The sequence below is a fragment of the Pygoscelis adeliae genome, unplaced genomic scaffold, assembly GCF_000699105.1.
Source record: "Pygoscelis adeliae isolate BGI_AS28 unplaced genomic scaffold, ASM69910v1 Scaffold316, whole genome shotgun sequence".
In the NCBI taxonomy this organism is placed as follows: Eukaryota; Metazoa; Chordata; class Aves; order Sphenisciformes; family Spheniscidae; genus Pygoscelis; species Pygoscelis adeliae.
The window spans coordinates 287,613-301,951 of record NW_008824905.1 but is presented as its reverse complement, the minus strand read 5'-3'; the positions used below and the strand labels follow the sequence as shown (position 1 = coordinate 301,951).

The 14,339-nt window shown below is 40.0% G+C and overlaps 1 protein-coding gene across 1 annotated transcript in view; it reads left to right on the top strand.

Moving 5' to 3' along the window:
- ANKRD17 (ankyrin repeat domain 17) overlaps positions 1 to 14,339 on the top strand; it is a 55,703-nt gene that overhangs the window by 26,874 nt on the left and 14,490 nt on the right. Inside the window, exons 17-24 of the mRNA XM_009324895.1 lie at positions 5,362 to 5,510; positions 7,266 to 7,377; positions 7,560 to 7,705; positions 9,753 to 9,895; positions 10,665 to 10,878; positions 11,928 to 12,103; positions 12,931 to 13,093; positions 13,868 to 13,963. Of these exons, the coding sequence (XP_009323170.1) occupies positions 5,362 to 5,510; positions 7,266 to 7,377; positions 7,560 to 7,705; positions 9,753 to 9,895; positions 10,665 to 10,878; positions 11,928 to 12,103; positions 12,931 to 13,093; positions 13,868 to 13,963 (1,199 nt within the window). The remainder of the gene's footprint in view (positions 1 to 5,361; positions 5,511 to 7,265; positions 7,378 to 7,559; positions 7,706 to 9,752; positions 9,896 to 10,664; positions 10,879 to 11,927; positions 12,104 to 12,930; positions 13,094 to 13,867; positions 13,964 to 14,339) is intronic.

Sequence of the window (14,339 nt, the reverse complement as noted above, 5' to 3'; positions counted from 1 at the left end):
AGCCCAGGATACGGTTGGCCTTCTGGGCTGCGAGCGCACATCGCTGGCTCGTGTCCAGCTTTCCATCCACCAGTACCCCCAAGTCCTTCTCGGCAGGGCTGCTCTCAATCCCTTCATCCCCCAGCAAGTTGTGCTCTGGAAGGCATTTGTGGCAAGTCTCTTAAAAGCTGTACAGATGCAATTCCATCTTCGTTTTCCTGTGCAGTGGTTAATTTTAGGGTTTTTTTTTAAAGCGAGAGCAGATGCAGACCTGAGTATACAACTTAAGTGTCAGTTTGAATCCACACGTCAGAATTTAGTGTGGAGGTAAAATGGGCTCAATGTAACACAAAACATTTAAGGAGCAGCTAACTATTTTATCAGTAGCTTTGCGTATTGCTTTATTAGGAACCCTCTGGAGTATTCCCATGGATTTAAATCTCTGCTCCTGAGATGACTTGAGTTCCATCACAAAGCTGTGGCTTGCAGCACCGGTTACAAAAACAAAGGTTCACCTTGACTGTGCAAACTTGATCTAATGTTCATCTCTGTGCTTGCTTAGTTGCAAACTATGACTCTCATTTTCCCATTTTAAGTACTTGTTTAAAATAAGGCCAGGTGTGCAAATGCTGGTATCTGTCAGAGGCGAGTGTAAGATGTAGGTATTGCTGTAGAGGTCAACCGTTGTGGCTAGATCAACTCTGGGACTTAAAAGCAGGATTCCTTGCTATTAGAGAAGCTAATTGGTCTTACCAGAGCTTTATGCAATTTGTCTGGAAACACAGTGACGGAACGTACCGAGTCAAGGGGTTTGGGTTTTTTTTTAAAGAAAGTAATAAGATAAGTTGAAAAAAACTTTCAGTTTTAACTTTGGGCTCCTTTCTGTTCCTGCTGGATTGATGACAAGCAAACGGTTCACTCATCAGCTTCAGATGTTGGACAAGTTGTTTGTTTGCTTGCTGTGAGGCTAGTGAATAGAAGTATTTTTTAGGGTTAGTTATGTAACTCCCGAATGAAATCATGGCATATGTTAAATGGTGTGTTATGGGTATAAAGAAGAAAATACATCCCTGTTTTTAATAGCAAACTTTATTAAAGTAATAACTATTCAAAGGGTTATGTCCAGTAACAGAGCCTCGCAAAGAACTTGAGGAATCTTGAAGCGCTTGATAAGATTAATTCCTGGAAGCTACCTTGTGGGATGAGTCAGTTCTAACTGTAACTGTCTAAATTAATACCTAAGAAAGAATACGCGTTGACTCTAAGTTCTTCACAGAAACTCAATACTGAAAAAAATGATTGTAGAGCGCCAGCATCACAGAAAAATCGGGAGCTTCTGTCCCACTTGCGACCCGTGCAGGAGCTGCAGAAAACTGAGGATGCAAGCTTTTTATGCGCTCGTATAACTGCAATTGGTTGCTGGCAATGGTTACGCTGTTCCTGCAAATGGATGGTAAATGCATTTAGACCTTTGTCCTTGGAATATTAAGAGAATTCCATGTATTGCTAGGCCGCTGGTTTTGTGTGGGACTGAGCCTGTGGTAGTCCACTCTTCAGACGATAACTAATAATCATCAAGACTACAGGTGTGTGTGGGGGTTTCAGGCTTCATCCATGGAGCTGTTAGCGCATAGAAGCAACGTTGTGTGTTTGTATTTGAATTCAGAACGTAACTTTGACGGTTGTAATTCAAGGCATGTTATGAATCTGAAGTGTTCTGTATTGATTTTAAGCATGTGTGGCAGGAACATAGCTTTTAATAAGATACTACAGAGAAATTGGGGGCAGAGGAGAAGAAACTCATGTGGAACGAGCCTTTTGAGTTGGCTTGAAACAAGTTGGAAAAAGCTGAGGTATCTAATACTTGTAACGTTATAATTTTTCAGTCCCTCATCTTGGTTTATTGCAATGTAATGCGAAACAGTTCTTTTGTACATCTACTGTTGACATTACAGGAGATAAGGAATAAATGCATAAGAACAATGCTGTGCCCGCAATCAGACAACACTTAATGGTCGACATAAAGACGAAGTGGAATTATAAAGGTGCCTGGTTTTTGTAACATCTTGCACTTAGTGAGAATATGAAGTATTCAAGGAAGCAGCAAACTTGAACAACGCGAACAACCCCATGTTCCTTTTCAAAACGTCAGGCTTTTTTCCAGACACACGTTTTAATTTAGGACATGTAGATCAGTGAGGAAAAAATGCTATTGGCTCAAACGTTAAGTAGCTTGTGTTAGTTTTCAGGGGTTTTAATTTGTCAGCTCGTCTGTTTTCTTTCATCCCCTGATACTCGGGCTGCGTTTGTAAGCCAAAGGCTTCTCTGGATGGTGAGGCTGTTGGGCATGGGGGAGAAGGTAGCAGCTGTGAGGACGTACTGTTTTTAATGTAAGCTAAAGGAAAGTTCAGATGTCCAGAAAGAAATCGGTATGAAGAGCAGCTGTGCTCCTAATATCAGTAAGCACAGAACTGGTTGTCTAATATCCAAACAGATGCATAAGACGCTGACTAGAGCAGTCAAATGATGCTTGGAGCGATGTGTTCTGACTAAGAAGCTTGACCTTGTTTCGTAACGTCAAGACTGGTAGCTGGGCCCGTACCAAGGCATGCATATAGTAAAATATTCTAATAGTGAACTAGCTTTGAAGATGTCGTTATCCCAGGCATAAAGTAATGATATTTTAATGTTGAAGTACAAACTTTCAGTTAAATTTTGCCACTCGTCCATTAGAGTACATGGAGGAGCAGAGGGGAAAGATAAACCTTTGACTGTTAGTGCATTTAGATTTGATGATCAAGCTAGTTGGTTACTCTTTTCACTGCTCAAGACTGTTGTGAAAACTTTTTGGCTTATTGAAAACTTCTAAGATTTTTGTTTGGACACGGTAAAGATTCTGTTCATTGCCCTTGGCATGTTCATTACAAATTGGAACTCTGCACAGGTGATGTTTAAATAAATATAATCAAACTCATTACCCATAGAAATTAATATCTTGTCTCAGTGAAATGTGCTGCAGGGATATGAAATATGTTTGACTGTCAATTACTACTGAAGCACACTGGAAATATGTTTAATGAGAACTGTAAGTCAACATGCATATTCTCCTCTACTAGCATGCATAAAACATTTATATATGGGTTGTACAATAAAGGTTTTATTCCTTGTGGAAAGAGGGGTGTTGGCTTTTAAACATGTCTCTTTTTGTTTTGTTTTTTTGTGTTTTTTCCTCCCCCTTACTGCAACACCGTTGGTATAAAAAATAGACTTCACCTGATTTGAGACCTTACTAACTAACCTTGAGGGGTTTTTTTTAAGTCTAAGAACTTTAATAGTGCCTCCTGGAACATAGTAGATGCTCCCCAGCGCCCATGTTGGGACTAGAGCAGTGATTTTTAGCAACTGTTTAAAATACATGTGCTACTGTAGCAGGGTTAACCTTTTTCAGGTCTGGATTATTTGATGACTGTGCTTTTATATCATAATGGGTTAAGCATATTTGGTTAGTTTCCAGTCCATTTTACCATCTTGATCGGGTTCTTTTGGACTAGATGTGAGAGTCAAGAATCACGATCCTTTATAACTCCATTACTGTTTTGTGCTGCTTTAACTTATTCTTTGAACTTCTAGGAAGAATGTAAAAATGCTCGTTTTTCAAAATTACTTGTTAGGACCATATATGTAAAGAGGGGAGCAGGAGCTGAGACCGACACCTCCTTATCCTTCTGCATGAAACCAGTTTGAAGTTGTGTTTTTAGGTTATATCTCTAATTTACAGTCAGAATAAGGAATGAGACGAGTGTAAATTAGATGCTCCACTGAATGATACTTCCTTATGATCTCTGGTTAGTTCCCCTCTGTACAGAACTCCCGTAGGCCGTAGGTTTTGACCTTATGTCAGAATATTTTGGCTTAGCTGCTGTATGTTTCTTTTAATCCATACCTAGCATGATTTGTCTCGTTAAGATGAGAAAAGTTTTCAAAAGGCACTCTAATATAAAGATCAAGGGAGTTTAAATCTTGATTTACTCTTAAATATAAGATTAATCATACTTTTTATGTTGTAAGTTGGGGGTTCGTTGTTTCTTTCAGTGACATTGATTAGCTTCTTTCCTGGGATATGGTATAGGAAGTCCAGAAATTAGATTAGTAATGGATGAAAAACACGGCTGTCTTGCAGAAGAGGGAGTACCCGAATTGGCATGTTAGGATACAATTTTTCTGGCATCTGTTGAAAAACTTAGCACTTAAAATTAAATATAGGAGCTAATTATCAATGGCTGGCAGTTAGGGACACGGCAGATGATTAAACCCGTTTGAAAAATGAACGGGACTTTAAAAGTTGCAGATAAAGGGACATAATTTTAGTGTTCCATAAGGTTACTCGGTGGCGTGTACTAGGTAAACACTGACAATATGCAGAAACTGCATTTCTTTCACTTTGCAGTTAATGGTGCTTTTGTCAACTTGACAGGAGAAGTGTTACGGTACTTTACTTTTTCCTTTGCTGATCACACCTCATGATAAAGACCTGTAGAAATACTGGAGAAAAGTCAGGGAGAAAAACATTTGAGTTCTTCTAAGGAAAGGAAAACCCAAGACACAGGAAAATGGGAGTTTCTCCCCGAAGGCTGTTTTGGATTCAAGTTTGCTCTGTACTTTTAAACATTATACGTATGAAATGAATTTCAGGGAAGTGTGGCAGTCGGTGCTATTTTGTGTCATGTCGATATACTGTCATCAACTGTAAAATGGTATTACCTTTTGCGTATCCTAACAACCTTGACCAAAGTTTCTGCAAAACGGCTGTTAAGAAGCTTTCACTTCTCTGGTTTCAACAAATTCTACCATGTGAGCATCCTGACACTAGCACTGTTGCTTTTTTGTTATGTTTATGGGGGCCGGGGTGGTGGAGGTTGAAGGCTGGACAGACTTTTATATGAGAAGCTTCAAACTGTTTTAAGAAAAATTGCATAGATACCCATTGATTGGACTTGTTCTGCAGTCCTGCTTCTAAAGGTATGGAACTCCTGGTCAAAATAATGGCTGACTTGTAGGAGAGATGTTTGGTTTTTAAAAAAAAAAAATAAATTGTGGTGGGCTTCTAGAAAACATGCCAATCTGATACTTACCTATGCCAATCTGATACTTACCTATTTCTTGGACCTAATACAGTTATCCTTTTTCATAGTTGTTAAGTTCAAGAGTTAAAGGTTGAAAGATTGGGTTAAATGTGTAGAAAATACGTATTTGTGCAAAATAAAGTTTTTAGGGAGTTCTGTCTGTCGGTGGGAGTTGTGTCCCACTGTCCATTTACTGTCCTGTTAAATATTTGAAGTAAAGTGTTTTGCTTTTACTAAGTGTAATTATTCTGTTCAACAGCAGTGAGCGGAAGAGCATCTGCAATGTCAAACACTCCTACCCACAGCATTGCAACTTCTGTCTCCCAACCTCAGACGCCAACTCCGAGTCCTATCATTTCTCCTTCAGCCATGCTACCAATCTACCCTGCTATAGATATCGATGCACAGGTAAGCCTGCAATTGTCACTGCGGCACACATGCGTGAAGCTATTTTGCTTCTGCATCCTGAATAATTTAGTGGTAGTTAACAGCTCTGTTGTATAATGAATTGGGTTCCAGAGACTTTATTTGCTGCTTTTAGAAAGCTTGTACAACTCCCCGGAGAGTTGCAACCCACTTTCCTCGGTGCTCTGGCTGAACAAAAGAGAAGGTCTTTGAATGACTAAATACTTGTATTTCTTGTTTCTTTGTTGTTGGAGTGATGATGAGAAACAGCGAAGTTGTCTTCTGACAGAAATTTAATATTTTTCTGGCCTGATATCCTAGGACAAAAATAAGCCTTAAGGTGTAAGATGTTTCTTTCTTCCGGTTGTGCTTCAAGCTGTTGGCCAGTGATCACCCAGCTTGACAGAAGTATGAAAGTACTGAAACTAATGGTTACTGTAAATTTTTTTTAACAAGAGGAAGTAATTCAAGCTCTCATTTCCACTAAAGAAAAGGCATTTCTGTATTGACAGGAATTTTGAAAAAGGGCAACTTTATGTTGACTTGCAGTTAGCTGGCCATCAAAAAAAAAAAAGCATACCTATACTACCTAGCATATGTATGTGCGTAGTTCTAGACTATACACAACACGGCTAAGATGTGGGCATTGTGGAGAAGAGGAAAGGCATGAGATAGTTGTGGAAAAAGGGAGAGAAACCTCTGGAAAGCCAGTCTTGGCTGCTTCAGGTGCTCGTGGCGCTTGGCTTTGGTTTCTGCTGCGACCATGTCCAGGAGCTCTTGCCATAACCTGACGGGCCTCGTTGTTAGCTGGTACACACCAGCGCAGGTCAACGTTACGTTAAGTTGCCAACTACCCTGGCTCATAATAGAGTAAAGTAAAACTACATTGTTGTAGTAGCTTAGAAATGCGTGTATGTGTTTGTGGGTTTTGGGTGGTTTTGTTGTTTTGGTATTTGTTGTTGTTTGTTGTCATTTTGGTCGGTCCCTATGCTGTAACTAACAGTGCCAGCAATCCTCTGAGTTTCCCGGTTGCTCTTTCAAATAGGATGGTGGTCACGTACATGGGCCCTGGCAACACTGAGAAATAAAATGCACGTTGTTTCATTGCAAGTGTTTAATAGGCAGAATCAAGGTTGATAAGGGCTCTGTGCTGTTACCGAGAACTGTCTATCACTTGAAAAGCTCACCTGGAGACAGCGTATGAGGGCTCTAAAGGGGAAAAAACTTAAAAGCAGAGCGTAAGCTCAAAGACTTCTGTATCTTTTCAGTTGTTTCTTTCTTTTCGTTTACTGTGATTTGTGGACTCACTGTAGCTGATTTCTTCTGTTCAGAGGCTTCAGCAACGGTAGAGGTGAGATGGGCAAGTTTTCCCCCCTGGGTTTGACTGGAGGGTTAAGAATTGAAGATAACACTTCTTATCTTCATTATACCATCTAAAGGTCACAGCCAAGCAGTGGGTAAAGAAGTCAATCTAGTTAGCAAAGCACAGATGAAATCTTGGTTCTTGAAGAATCTCGGTTCTCGTCAGGAATTGTTCTCAAATCTCTCAACAGAGCTGACTTGAGAAGTAGAATCTTATTACGAACTTGAACTCAAAAGATAAATGTGAGGTAATCAGTAGACATGTCTTAAGCTTATAGAAGCTTTTTATTGTATCACAGATAGAGTTGTACTTGGGCTAATAAGCAATATAACAGGAGTTGTACTTGAAAAAGGAAATGTTCATCTTGCTGTGTGTATGATGTCTGTTTCTTTTAGACTGAGAGTAATCATGACACAGCATTGACACTTGCTTGTGCTGGTGGCCACGAAGAACTAGTACAAACACTGCTAGAGAGAGGAGCTAATATTGAACACAGGGACAAGAAAGGTAGGTATCTCCCTATGGCAGTACAGACTCTCTCTGGTTTTCCAGTGGATCGCACTAAATAAATACAAAATAAGCATAGTCTTCATGTGAAGATTTTAGGCTTGCTTTTCTGGCAGTTTAATGTATGTCACTTGAACATAAGCTATGGATGTGGACTCTTCAAACACCCTTTTTCATTCCAGGGTTTACTCCGCTTATTCTGGCTGCTACAGCTGGCCACGTGGGTGTTGTTGAAATCTTACTGGATAATGGAGCTGATATTGAAGCCCAGTCTGAGAGAACCAAGGACACTCCCTTGTCTTTGGCTTGTTCAGGAGGGAGACAAGAGGTGAAGTAAAACTTAAGTCTTCAAAAGCAGTGTGTAGATTACATATTGTGTCAGTGTAATACAGCAATCTTCCAGAGAAGTTACAGTAACTTAATTCACCATACTCTGTTTCAGGATGGTGTTTTTTTAAAAAGGATGCAACGAGCTTCACATTTTTAAGTTACGTATTGCAGCATGTCTGATATAAATTGCCTTTTTTATTTTTATAAGATGGACCAGTGCTGTGCGGACAACCTCATGACTGTAATCATTAGTGGCTCGTTATGGGGCTTTTACTAGCGTAATTAGATGTAGATATGAAAGTGAATGCAATGACTGTTCTTGTTGAGAAGCTGGAGTGAGACATGAATCAGCTCCCTATATGAGCCCAGAGGGTTTTCTAATGGATTCTGTATAGGCCATAGGGTATTGGAGTACTGCAGATGACTCCAGTGTCTCCGACTAAAAACACAAAAAACACTTTTCAAATGATTGGTCAAAAGTAAATGTAGGGGAAGGTTTTTTTAATGTTATGTGAAATACTGTATTCTGTGACTGAATTATGAAATCTGCGGTTTTTTTTTTCTAATGGTTGTTAGAAATCTTAAGTGTATAATTCTGTTAATGCTTCTAATATTTGGATTGCAAAAGCCACGGTGGAAGCTATATATTCTGGTGCAGGATCACTTGCCTCTGTCTATGGCCATCTAGAAATTAATGAGGTTCGAGATAGCTTTCCCACTTCCGCAGGTTGTCTTAACAGTGATACTGTGGCATTTAAAAGGTGATTACCTCCCTGGACAAAATCTTACTGAAAACTTGTAGCTCTTCTGGCCTGTTTTTAGTGCCACCTGGAAGATTTCAGACATGGGGGGGGGGATTAGCTGCAATGACAATCACATGCTCCCTGGTGAAGGGAAAGGCCTGCTTTTTTCAGTGTCTCGTAGCAGCCTTTGTGGACAGCAACCTCATACAGCAAAGGTGAATTTACGCTTACTTTTTTAGAGAGTGGCTTGATCTGTGTTTCTCAAACAGTATTTCCTAGAGGAATGCATCATGTTTCCTTGCATGTTTTCTGGGAAAGAAGGTGGGAAAACGCTGGGCTTTGGGCAGTAGAGATGTCGGGATGCCCTCCCGCCCCAATTTTTGTATTCGGCAGTAAGTTTGTCCTGTGATTTCAAGGGAAAATACTCTTGCTGAAAAGCCCTTGGCTTCAGTTCTGCAGGCCTAATCTAAACATGTTTTATGCTTAAAAGCTGAAAGTGGAGCGATTAAACGTTGCACTGGAGATGACACAGTGGGTTTTCACCTCAGCGTTCATTTTGATTTTAAGTTGCTAGACAGTTTAGTTTCTTGTCAAGTCTTCTGCAGAAACTTCACCACAGAATGTAAGCTTCCTGTAGAATATGGGAAGGTGCGAATTGTTTGGGTTGTACATGAATCTGTAAGGAAGGAATAACGTAAGAAGTATTTGTGTTGTTTTTTGTTAATGTACAGAGCAAACCAGCAAGGGATGCAAATGTTAATTTTTCTGAGGGCTCTTGCATGAGACTTCTGTGTACAATCTATGCACCGGTCAATTTAGTGGTGTAAATAGAGAACGTAAGATAAAAGCATGCAACTGCTTTCTTGTTTGCTCCGCAGCTTCGATTTGAGGATGAGTGTTTAACTTGATAGTGAACTGAGCATTAAAATGGGGGAGGTATATATACTTTGTATACTGTATTCAAACAATCTCTGGTTTTTGCAGTCTTTGAAGACAGCTGAAATAATCATGCCAAGATCGCAATTTTTCTTGCTATGTTAGACAATTCGGTATGAATGGTTTAAGCATGCTAATGAGTGATCATGATTGATTTTTAAAGGAAGTTTTACAGTGGCTTTGGGAACATAGTTGCAGCCTCATCTATTCATGGAGGCGAGGAGTATAGGGAAGCAACTGAGTAAAATCGCTGTCTTACTGTTGGAAGATGTCAATGGTATATTTAGGCTTCCAAAACATTCGCCGTGGATAGATTGCAAGTTTGGGAGAAAACCAGATGTTATGTTGTTTCTTAAAACACTGCAGGTGGTGGAGTTGCTGCTAGCTCGAGGGGCAAATAAAGAGCACAGGAATGTTTCTGATTACACACCTTTAAGCCTCGCCGCTTCTGGTGGCTATGTGAACATTATCAAGATTCTGCTAAATGCTGGGGCAGAAATAAATTCCAGGCAAGTTCCCTTTTCACCCCTTCTCTCATGGTTTTTGTAGCGTTCTGAGTTTTTACCCTTTCCGGAAGGATTTCTTGACAACTTGCCAACTACTTGGAGCTAAATCTTTTTATTCTTAAATGATCACAACCACTGTATTGTTTAATTTGTAGTAGGCTTCTTTCCTCTTCAGTTAGAAACGAAAGGTTTTGACTGTGCTTTTCTAATGCTCTTTTAACTTCCATATCTCTCTATGTATTTTGTTTCCTATATCACACAATCAGTCGTCTTTGTCAAAGATGGAAATCTTTTTTTGCTCTGGTTGGCCTGATGGATTGAAATCAGTTCTGGGTTACATGAAGAAAGTGTGTGTGTGTGCGCGCGCGCGTGTGTGTTATCCCTTCGTTTTCCCTGTGTAATTTAATGAAAGCTTTTTCTGTGTGTGTATGCATGTATGTAATGCTTTCGCATCCATTAGGACGTAGAAAATAGCTCAGCCGTGCACTGCACAAGTCAAATGAAAGGTTCAAGTAAAAGTTAACGCTCCTCATAAGAGATGCCTTTAAATTTACAGCAATTAAAAGGTAACATGCGTAGTATCTCTAAGTAGAAGTACTTGTCCTAGGCAACGCTACTATGGAGAACCTTTTGTAGTTTCAGTAATAGTTGCTGTGTAGCTGATTTTTTGGTCTTGGATAAGTAGTCTGCCTTCACTAGTTCTGTTAAAGTCATTTCAGAAATGGGATTACGATTTAAAGAGTTTCTTGGTTTTTCTTTTTTCCTCTTTCAGAACTGGTAGCAAATTGGGCATTTCTCCCTTAATGTTGGCAGCCATGAATGGGCACACTGCTGCTGTCAAGCTATTACTGGACATGGGCTCTGATATAAATGCCCAGATAGAGACCAACAGGAATACAGCGCTGACTCTGGCTTGTTTCCAAGGGAGAACTGAAGTGGTTAGCCTGCTGCTTGATAGAAAAGCTAATGTGGAACACAGAGCTAAGGTAAGGAGCAAATAGCTGAATAAGTCTCCAAAAAGAGATGCTTGTGAGTCGTCGCTTCTCTGTGCTTATCTGATTTTCTTGCCTTTTGTGCAGGTTAACTTCTCTAGTTTGGTTAACTGAAATGAACTATATATTGTGAAGAAAAAGAATGGCTGCACTTGAGGGGTAGTATTTTGGTGGTTATACAGTTCATCAAAAATAAAGTGTTTGTTTCGAAGCCTTAATTCATCTTCGGGTGCTTACTAGCATAAGAATAGTAATCCATTAACTTAATAAAAATAGAATGTTTTAATGTATTTGAAAATAGCTAGAATCTTGGCCTAGGTATGCTCATGGTCTAATATCTTCTGTCTGGCCAGCTGCTTATATCGACGGTGGTGATGCAGAATTGAAAGGGGATGTGTGTGCTTGAGAGTCTCTCAGTTGACCCCAATGCTTTAAATGGGAGGAAAGGCTGTTCGCTAGAAAAATGGCTAGAATACAGGGGGGGGGGAAGACCTCCTACAAATGTGGCATTCTGTTCTCCTCTTCCGCTGTACTTAATGGCTGCCACAGAGGAGCTCAAAAGGACCTGCTGGTTGCTGCTAGGTGTTTTTCTTGCTAAAGTTATGTGTCCCCTTGACTTAGCCAGGTGCTTTCTGGATGTTGCTATGTAGGATCTCGTAACTGAAGGTAGAAAATGTGATTTGCATCATCTGTATCCTAACATTGGCACTTCATGGGACGTAATGTTGGTGATCCTCATCTGTTGAAGGTTGGTCGGGTTAGTTTTGAGAAACGGACAGCAGTGGGCTTTGAATCCTTCTTAGCACTGCGGAATGCAGAGGGCTCCTGCGCGCTGTGCTGCTCAGTGAAAGCTCTTCTGAAGCCAGCTGAAGATGAGCTCACCTTCAAAATGTCGTTAAGCTGTTACAAAATTGGCCAGGTAGCAATTGGAATCTGTGCACCAGAACTAGAAATATGTTGTGGAAGTTTAAATAAATCCTGACTCTCAAGTAAAACTTGCCACCCCCAACTAACTGCTGATTTTTCCTGCTTGCTTGTCTTAGACTGGTCTTACACCGTTAATGGAAGCAGCTTCTGGTGGATATGCAGAAGTGGGCAGAGTTCTGCTGGACAAAGGTGCAGATGTAAATGCTCCTCCAGTACCTTCCTCAAGAGATACAGCTTTAACCATTGCAGCAGACAAAGGGCACTACAAATTCTGTGAGCTTCTCATTAGCAGGTACTGTATTTGCAAGTGTGCTGCTTGAGGAAAAACATCAATATGGCCTTACTTAGGCTAATCTTTCCCAATACGCAATAATATTTCCCAGAATAGACTACAGGGTAGGAAATGGGAAAAGCTCTGTGGCTGTTAACCGTTACTATGTATTTTTATTTATCAAAGGCGATCAAAGGACCTTCTCTTCGGCGTTAGAGTGCCTGCTTTTGCCCAAATGGACTAATTCTGTTTTTCCAATCTCACGGAATCATGAATGTTAGAAATAGAGTTTCTTGTAAACTTTAAATACATGGTACTCATAATCATGACACACAGCCATTTTAGATGGTAGTGTTAAGTTCTTAAACAACAGATGATGTGCTCAAAACATACGTCTAAATGATTTCTTTTTTTTTTTTTGATTGATCACGATGCGCATTCAGTGTCATTATGTTTCCCGAGTAGCTTTTTGGATGTGTCTTTTTCCAAGTAGTTGCACTGGTTGTTGGCTTGCACTTGAAATGTCTTAAGTTGTTCTGAGTAAGCTAACGAAGAATACACTGTACTGATGGATGGGAGTTACTGAAGTAATTAAAGAAGCTTCAGAGATAGCTGACAAACAGCACGATTTAGAGTATTAAAAATGTTTTTAGGCTGAGTTGAGGCTCTTGACAGCATCAGAAGAAACAAAAATACAATTTTGGAAGCTGAAGCAGTCTGTGAATGCATGTGTTTGATGTAAAAATGAGTATTGCGTTTTGCCCTATTGTTCTTGTGTTGCATGTCCAGTTGATACATGAAATGAAAATCTGGTCCAGAGTTTTGATCGAATGTGTTTGTTTTTGTAGAGGAGCTCACATTGACGTGCGTAACAAGAAGGGGAATACTCCGTTGTGGCTGGCAGCAAATGGAGGGCATCTAGATGTTGTCCAGTTGCTAGTTCAAGCTGGAGCTGATGTGGATGCTGCTGATAACAGGAAAATAACTCCTCTTATGGCAGCCTTTCGAAAGGTAGAATATGAAGTTCAGCTTTGGTCTTAGCTAGTATTGTCTCGATCATCCCTACACAGTTGGTATAAATAGAACGTAGCTGACAAACTACATGTTGAAAAAAATGTGTCAACTAATTTTAATACTTGACACTGTATCTTCAAAAATAGGTATGTGTGTCACCTGTGTAATATCTGTGTTAAATTCTAGTAGAAATGTGCTTTACAGGCACTTTATTGAGGCTGACCCTCATGGGTCTGAGAGGTGAAAATTGCAGTGTGTTTGTATGGAGAGAGGGAATATGTGATAGAACTGGGGGGAAATTGGTTTGGTTTCTTATGCGAGAGAGGGTGAGCACTTGTGCAAAAAAAAAAAAAGTGCGATTTAGCCCAGTTTGACTCTAGAGATAATTGTTGTTAGCAGGGGAGTGTAGTTCAAGTGCTGCAGTACTTGAAAAATTGCAAATGGCTGTAGGAGCCTGCAACTGTTAAGTTGCCAGAGCTGGGCATTTGAAAACTACCAAAATAAAAGGCGGAGGTATGTGAACTTATGGCTGGAGTAAGAGCGACCTGACAACAGGTTGCTTGCTTTCTCTTCCATCATAAATGTGAAGAAACGTGCAACGCTAGTTTAGGAGGTGATAAAGAATTAAAAAAAAAAAAACAAAAAACTAAGTGTGAAGAGCATCGTTTCAAGGAGTTGAAAATAAATATTTTGCAATGAGTGCTTGGACTAAAGTGTTTTTTAGCAAACCAGAAGCAAAATAAAATGTTGTCCTTGAAATTTCTTTTTCAGGGTCATGTAAAAGTGGTGCGCTACTTAGTGAAAGAAGTAAACCAGTTTCCATCAGACTCGGAATGCATGAGATATATAGCAACAATTACTGATAAGGTAAGGTTGTAAGAAAGAAAATATTTGAGAAGAAGTCGTGCTGTGACTCAGCTTTAGAGTCGATGTTGTGAATGGTCTTCAGCTTCCTGGTACGCCAGACTTCAGCCAAATGATGAGTCCCTTTGGAATTGTTCAGAAAAAACATAGCAAAAAATGGGAACCCGCAGCCACAGTAACTTTTTGTGTGCCTTAGTGCCATCATAATAGTAGTAAAGGTGGTGTTATTTATTATTCGTGCTTATTTTCGAGTGTTCTCCTAGTCATTAACTCACTCTGTGCATTCCTCCCTGTTGAGCCAGTTTGTACTGAATTTATGATGGCTTTTGCAGTGGGGTGCAGGTAACAGAATGAACTTGTGCTCAGAGTGTGTGTGAGC